The sequence below is a fragment of the Trichomycterus rosablanca genome, chromosome 15 (genome assembly GCF_030014385.1).
Source record: "Trichomycterus rosablanca isolate fTriRos1 chromosome 15, fTriRos1.hap1, whole genome shotgun sequence".
NCBI lineage: Eukaryota > Metazoa > Chordata > Actinopteri > Siluriformes > Trichomycteridae > Trichomycterus > Trichomycterus rosablanca.
Genome location: NC_086002.1, coordinates 653955 through 661993, shown reverse-complemented (window position 1 = coordinate 661993; position 8039 = coordinate 653955). Strand labels below are relative to the sequence as shown.

General features: G+C 44.1%; 1 protein-coding gene across 1 annotated transcript; it reads right to left on the bottom strand.

Moving 5' to 3' along the window:
* Positions 1–5292: 5292 nt before the first annotated feature.
* Positions 5293–7773, bottom strand: slitrk6 (SLIT and NTRK-like family, member 6). The gene has a single exon (XM_063010579.1). It carries the CDS (start codon positions 7753–7755, stop codon positions 5293–5295), a length of 2463 nt encoding a protein of 820 aa, XP_062866649.1. The 5' UTR covers positions 7756–7773.
* Positions 7774–8039: the final 266 nt, after the last annotated feature.

The following is an 8039-nucleotide window of genomic DNA, read 5'->3' as shown; positions in this document are numbered from 1 at the left end:
TTGGAATACCGTATTCCCTTCAGCACCGGCGCATTCACACGAGAAGTGACAAAACAAGAAGTGCTTTTGCACAAAACTTGCGTGACTTATTGTAGTAAAACAGCGAGTGAGGAATGTGATTAGTGGAGGAACTTATGAGCAGTAATAATGAAGAGAAGTTTAGTGCCCCCTTCCCCCCCAACAACCTGAAATGAAAGTAAAAAGCGAAACGGAGGCACCGCGGGTGAAACGTGGACGATCTCTCTTCTGCACGCGGTCGCTACGCTGGCGGTGCCAGAATAAATAAATAAATAAGGTCAGGAATGAAATCATGTGCTGACAGCTCTGCTGGCGTGACGGGTAACGGCGGATTTCGGTGACACGGACTTGGCATGAACCCGAGAAGATGCTGCCAAAGAAACGTCCCTCTGACTGAGTCAACTTTCAGCTGTATACACTCAGAGGCCAAAAGTATGTGGACACCAAGCGTACGCCTGCTGCAAATCTCAATCCAGAACAATATAAATGATTGTTTTTACTAAATTTAGAGTGTGTCTGTAGGGATTTGTGCCCGTTCCACCAAAAATAAATAAATAAAAGCCTTCCCCAAACTGTTCTAAGAAAGCCGGTAGCACTTTTTAGATTAATTTCATTCTCACATTTTAACAGCGCTTTATCCTGATCCTGGTCGGGATCACACGGACAGGACGTCACATGAGACGTAGCCAATCGTGTCTGTATGCAGCACCTGATCGGCTGATAGCACCGCTGAGGATTCGAACCCTGGATCCCTGCAGTAGTGGGCTAGCATGATGTACCGCCATGCCACCCGAGTGCTGGTAGTGCGTTATTTTAGCAATATGTCTTACTAAGCCATTAGAGACTCATTATCCTGAAGATGATAATAGCTCCCGCTGTGGTCCGGTGGAGTCCTAGACTCCTTTTTTTTAGCACAGTGTTCCTGTAGAAACTGCCTGACTTTATAAGAGAGCTGAACTCTTACTCATATTTACAGACCCAATTTTACCCTAAAAAACACAAACCTCTAGAAAAAAAAACACATTTTAGAAGTCCTGATCTCTCAGTATCATGAACATTTCAGCTGCAGAACTTTAATACTCGAATATTACTCACATATTTGATGTTCAGTTGAATCTAGCCATGGTCAGCAGTAAAAATAAACAAATATTTTAATTAGAAATGCTGCTAAATAATAATAATAATAATAATAAACGGCTAAATGTGCTTTAATAAAGAATTATAATAAATAAATCATTCAGTCGCACCACGTTTACAATTTCAATTCAGTCTTACAATCTTCATCCTAACACACGTTACCGTCTATATTCTTTCCTTCCTTCCCTTTAACTTTAAAAACATTTAATTTTATTAAAATACTTTAAGTTTTTAACATCAAACAACATCAAACGACATCAAAACATGTAGAAAAAGTTCTAATTCACTCACCTCCACAGCTCCTCAATTCACTTCCTGACACTGAATTGATTTCATAATAGAAATCCCAAAACAACCTTTCTAAACAGGAAAATAAATTATTATAAAATGTTAATATAAAGAAATAAATGTGAAAGAAAACATGGAAAAACCCCTTGAATTAAAATAAACACGGCTAAATAAAATATATGTATATAAAAAAAACATTTAAAATCTTTTATTTATTTATTTTACCTTTGACACAATATTTTATTTATTTATTTATTTTATTTATTTATTTATTTATTTACCTTCAACAGAATTTTTTTATTTATTATTTAATTATTTACCTTCAACAGAATATTTTAGTTATTTATTTATTATTTATTTAATTATTTACCTTCAACAAAATAATTTATTAATTTTTTTACCTTCTACAGAATATTTATTTCTTTATTATTTATTTACTTTCGACATAATATTTTATTTATTTCTTTATTTTATAAAACACATCTAAAGAGCTTTCTGTACTTTACCTCCATTTTCACATTTTTCTTTATTTTTATTTTACTCACATTATAAAAATTATACTAAATTATTCCCTTAAATGAATAAATAATGATGAACAATAATTCACATAATTATTATTAATAATAATAAAATAGCGATTAAGAAAAATAATTTATATAATGATTATTAATAATAATAAAATAGTGATTTAGAAAAATAATGTGGTCATGTGGTCGTATCTTAAAGTAAATAACACATCAATAAAAATACATAAATGCCAAATAAATACAATTAAAAAACATTAAAAACATTTTAATCTTTTTTAGTCAACAGAATTTGAGACTCATACTGAAGGAGCAGCGAGGGATGTAAACAAACAAGCTGCTCCAGCCTAGTGAAGGTCTTAGTGAAGGTGGTGGTCCACACTTACATTTACATCTACATTTAGCTCTTCCACCCAAAGACACAAAAACACTGTAAGCAGCTAAGGGTTAAGGGCCTTGCTCAGGGGCCCAACGGTGGCATCAACAGTCCAGTACCTTCACTCATCAAAAACAATCTTAGAACTTGTGGAAATGTTGAAGTTTTGGAGGAAAAAAGATCAAAACAATGAATTTTATAAACGTCTTTATTAAATATGCATCAGTTAGTGCTCCATCAGCGCAAAATATATTCATATTTCATAGTTCAGTACAGAGAGCTTTCACCTTCGGCCACGCCCGTCCAGAGAAACTGCAGACCTAAAGAAATCTGATTATTAGACCTAGTCCACACCAACTCAGAAACCTGTTCTCCATCTGTGTGCTGGAGTGTAAATATTATATAATAATAATAATAATAATAATAATAAAGGTTTTGTTTATGATATCGTGTATTATAGGTTAGAACTCTGGCTTGTATACGCATCACCTACACCCGAAGATCCAGGCCCCGTCAAATATCCATCAACTGTGATGAAAACTAAATAAAATTAGAGTCACGACAGGATCATCCAGCTCGACCTAATAATACCCGTCACCACCCCCCTCGGCTTATTCCCATCTCTCCATCTGTAATCCTTTCAGAGCTTGAGACCCAGACCAGGCTCTGGTTTCTGAGGCTGTAAAATACGTCTCATCTATGATGTTTGATCGATGAGACCAGATTATGAGGAGCAGGGACGATAACTTCAGGCTGGAGGAAAGAGTGAAGAGGGGGACGCCGCGGCCAAGAGGTCAACGAGTAGCAAACAGCTGCTAGCTGGAGCATTTATGAGGAATTTGTCTGGAATGTGACCTGGAGACCACGCCCAGAAGAAGCAAACGGAATTAACAAGGTGCTCAGATCAGAGTTCCAGGACTAGTTTAGACCTTCTAGACAATTCCAGGGGACTTAAAGTCACGTTTTCGACTTTGGATCAAGTTAGCTGGGGCGACTATTTGAGATTTTGGAGTCTAGCTGCCAACACTGAACCAACTCGCCCCTTAAAATAGTCTAGAGTCCAGATGCTAACTATGGATGGGCTATGCATGGTAGAAATGATCCATCTAACCATGGTATCACCACCACCAAGGAGAAAAAACAATTCAATTGGCTGCTCCCATTAAGCGTCACCACAGTGGATCATTCAACCGGATGCTCTTCCTGACAAGACCTCCTATTGATCAGGGTTTGGGACCTGCACTTCCAGTGCACTGATGTTTACCCCAGATGCTCTTCAACACAAAGCTTTTATTTATCCATGCTTGGAACCTGCACTTAAGATGCACTGATGTTTACACCGGATGACCTCCAACACAAAGCTCTTATTTATCCGGGCTTGAGACCTGCACTTAGGGTGCACTGATGTGCAGCAATGGCTAGCTTCACGTACCTCCACGAGCCTTCTGTATTTGTGAGCCCCCAGAATACCAGCAGGGTGGCTCCTACCTATACGCCTCACCAGCTCACCACCGCCACAAAGTTAGCGTGGACTAGGCCCTACTGTACACGCTCCGATTTCGGTCCATAATTTATTTACATCTCAGCAGAGATCCGTCACGACCGAGTGGAAAAGGCACACAAACATATAAAGGTCTAAATATGTACAAATATATACAGAATAAATAAATCTGGTCTATCGTGTTAAAAATAAAGCTATGCTTCTCTTACGTACAGTGAATCCTTTCCACGTCCTGCATAAAAAATCATGCAGACAAAAAAAAACACGTATATCAGATATAACTGTGAAAAATTATCCACACTCCTGCACCACTGTGACTCCACGTACCTTGATTGTCACGTGCCATGTCTTGAGAACCGATCTTCCACGATTAGTGCAATATTTTCTTCGCGGGATTCGATTGTGATGTGATGCGAGTGCGTTACGGACAGAGACCGGCATTCCTGCGCCAGGGCAAATAAATAAAACTTCGCAGACAGTCGCAGTCGCATGAAAAAGAGCCGAAATGACACAAAGGCGCCGGTTTATTAGGTCCACCAACCTTGTACCTGCACCTACTGGCCTCTCATACTTCTAAAACTAACGCTGAACCAGGCTTGGGACCTGCACTTAGGGTGCACTGATGTGTCCACCAATGGCTAGCTTCACGCACCTCCACGCGCCTTCTGTATTTGTAAGCCCCCAGAATACCAGCAGGGTGGCTCCTACCATGATGGCACATCAGCTCTTGCTCTTGTCCAAATAAGTAAAGGTTTGATAGGCACCAATTAAACCTGGAGCCAGGGCAAGGGGCGGTTTCTAGACGTGGTGATTATCTGGGCGACATGACCAGGCTAAGGTACATGTGCAGAACGCCCACTTTACTTTGAGGGCACGTCCTGAAAATGCTGCACTTTGCCAAGAACACGTGCCGCCTTCGGACAACAGGTCTGTTAGTTGCTAGTTTGGTTGGTTTGAGGTCGGACCACAAGCGAACCGTCTGGGACCGGACCAAGAGGAACCAGGAGGGTTCTTCTTCTAAAGGATGTCGGCATGGTTCTTCAAGTCCGCTCCCAACTGCATTTACAGTTTTCAGACCTCAACAAATGAACGTCAACAAGGAGTCGACTAAACTGGACTAAAAAAGTGGGTTCATCAAGGAGAACCGACGACCGGCGCCCAGTAAAAAGTTAGGGCTGACCTAAACGGTGGAGCTACAAGGTAGGTGTTTCTAATAAAGCATGGGGTCCTAAGGTACCTAAAAACGTCCTGCATTTGTTTAATGGCACGCGATATTAATGGAAAACCAAAACCATAAGTGTGGATGGATCTTCCGCCTGCCTCACTTTAATCGCGGTCGGTCCAACGTCCTTTCACGGTTCCGTCCGTCCAGTCGGTTTAAAAATAATCTCCCCAAGGCACTTTAGGTGTAATCTCATAAACCAGGTCTGATTACAGTGTGTTGCATGCTAGTTAAAAGCAGTCTGATGTTCCAGAACCTCCAAGTAATCGGGCTCAGCCTGGAGACTGGCCTTGAGTTCGAAGTACTCGTTCTTAGTCCGCTCCACCATGACCTTTTTCGGCCTGGTGTACATGAGCGACTCCATCAGTTTGAGCTCCTGGTGATGTCCGGGAACCTGGATGTCCTGTAGCTGCGGGATGTTTTTCCTGAGATATTCTGTGATACTGAGCTGCTGGAGCTCACGTTCCCGTTCCAGGATGTTCTTGTACAAGGATCCTTTGTCGCCCAGAGTCACAAAGTCGGCGGGGTAATCGTGCGGTACGGCTTTGTACTTCATCGGTCCGGTTAGAGGCGAGCCGTTCTCCTTGTCGGTGATGCTCTGGATGAACCGGCTTGGCTTCTCGGCATCGTAGTCCTCAGCGTCGAGGTCCTTGTGCTGCGAGCAGTAGCTGGGGTTCCTGCAGATCCGGATGATGGGGCTCCGTGGAGGTTCGTCGTACATGTTGGTGTCGTGCCGCTCCGACAGGTGATGCGTGGTCTTCTGACCGTACATGCTGTAATGCAGATGGATCGGGCTGCTCTCGCGAGGCTGCTCGTCGGCCTGCTTCTTCTTGGAGTTCCTGCGTCGCCGGTGCAAGACGAACACGATGATCCCGGCCGAGCAGAAGATGAAGGTGAGGAAGAGGATGAGCAGGCAAAGGATGAGGACAGAAAGGGGAACGGCGTCCGTCAAGCCCCGGAAGAAACTGCTCATGCCTTTATCGGGTGCCGGAGTTGTTAGGATCTCAAAGTCTTCAACGGTGACCAAACCAGGACAGAGAACGTCATGCTTTAGGGTCCTGACATCAAGGTTGACCAGCTTTTTAGGGCTCTGGCACATGATGGAGCCCAAAACCGTATCCTTCTTCAGCTTCTCCACAAACTGCTTAAGACTGACCAGGTCACATGTGCAGTCCCAAGGATTGTCCTCCAGGTAAACCTGCTCCAGGGAATGAAGCTGGTCCAACACGTTGCTGACTGGAAGGTGCATAAAGAGGTTCTTCCGTAGGTTCAGCTTGATCAGGGGAACATTCCTAAATATCTGCGCAGGCAAAGTCGTAAGCAGGTTGCTGTTGAGGAACAAGAGCTTAAGATTGGTCAAAGGGTTGAACGATCCGGCCTCGATCTCCTTGATGGCGTTAAATTCCAGATATAAGTGTTCCAGATTGTGAAGGCCAACGAACATGGTTGCCGTTATCTTCTCGATTCTGTTCTCGTTAAGATAAAGCTTCTTCAGGCTGCTCAGGCTCAGGAAGGTTTCGTTGTCGATGTAGTCTATTTGGTTGTTGGCCAGGTTCAGCAGCTCCAAACTGTCGAATGTGACAAAGTCATACTTCAGGAGTCTGTGGATTCTGTTCCCGGTCAGAACCAGCTTGCTGGGACTTTGCTGAATGATGCCAAGATCTGAAATCCTCTGGATGCCCCGGTCCTCACAGTGTATCAGGAACCCAACGCTGGGGTGGTAATGACAGGAACACTGCAGTATGCAGGACGTCTTTGGGACGTTAGCGGGCGTAGGGACCTTCGTGTCGTTTCTTGCCTCTGGGATTTGTAGCACCTTTGCTGTTGGTGTGACCACCATGTCGAGAGACTTGGAAGGTTCCTCGAGGTTTATATCCGCGTAGGAAGGACACAGTACGTCTCGTTTGACCTTGGCCAGCGGGACCCCCCTGAGATGCTGGGGACTGCTGCAAACCACCTCGCCGATGGACGACTGCGCTCGCATGTTCTCAATCCAGGTCTTCAGATGGAAGTTCTGACAATCACAAACCCAGTTGTTGTCCTCCAGCTGGAGTTCGATGATGCGCCCGATGTGCTCCAGGAAGCCCACGTAGGGAAGCGTCTGCAGTTTGTTCCCGCGCAGGTCCAAATGCGTCAGAGGCACGAATCGGAAGATGTTCGTGGGAAGGAACTCGATGGAGTTGTCGTTCAGGATCAGCACCTTGAGACGGACCAGCTTGCTGAAGGCGCCGTGCTCCACGACCTGGATGAAGTTAGTGTCGGCTTGGAGGTATTCCAGATTCACCAGGCCGTGGAAAGTGTCCTCCTTCAGCATGACCAGGAAATTGCTGTTGATGTGAAGCTTCTTCAAGGAGCCCAGCGAGCCGAAGACACCAGGAACCAGCTCTTGTATGCTGTTGCCACCTAGATGCAAAGTCACGGCGTTCTTGAAAGCCTCCATGTCCTCGGGGAGCAGCTCCACCAGGTCGTTCTTGTACAGGTTCAGGTGGAACGGTCTGTCCGTCGGTACTTTGACTTCGGAGATCCTGCTGATGCTCCTCTCCTCACAGTTTATGTGCAGAACTCCATCCCTCTCCTCGCAGGAACACAAACCTTCACAAGATCCGCCGTAGGCTACCTTGGGGCCCTCGACGTCCTGGGAACCAGCACAGGCAAAGAAAGAACACAGGAGAAGAATCCTGGCCAGCATGGTTTCTTCTGATGATCTGCGGAGAGGAAAACAGAGAAACTAGTTTTAGATTTCAGGATCTGATCCTCATTTTGCTGAATCCTTGTTTGAGGAGTAATTATCTCTAATCTCAAACGTTCAAAAGCTCGTTCGTGAGAAAAGACGTCGCTCGATTCCTCCTAATCCCACATCAGGACCGTACACGAGCCTCCCAGCTTAAAAAAAAAAAGTTGTTTGTTTTGTAACCAGTTAAAACTGCTCTGTAGAAACGTTAGATACCAAACAACAGAGACGTACCGTGGAAA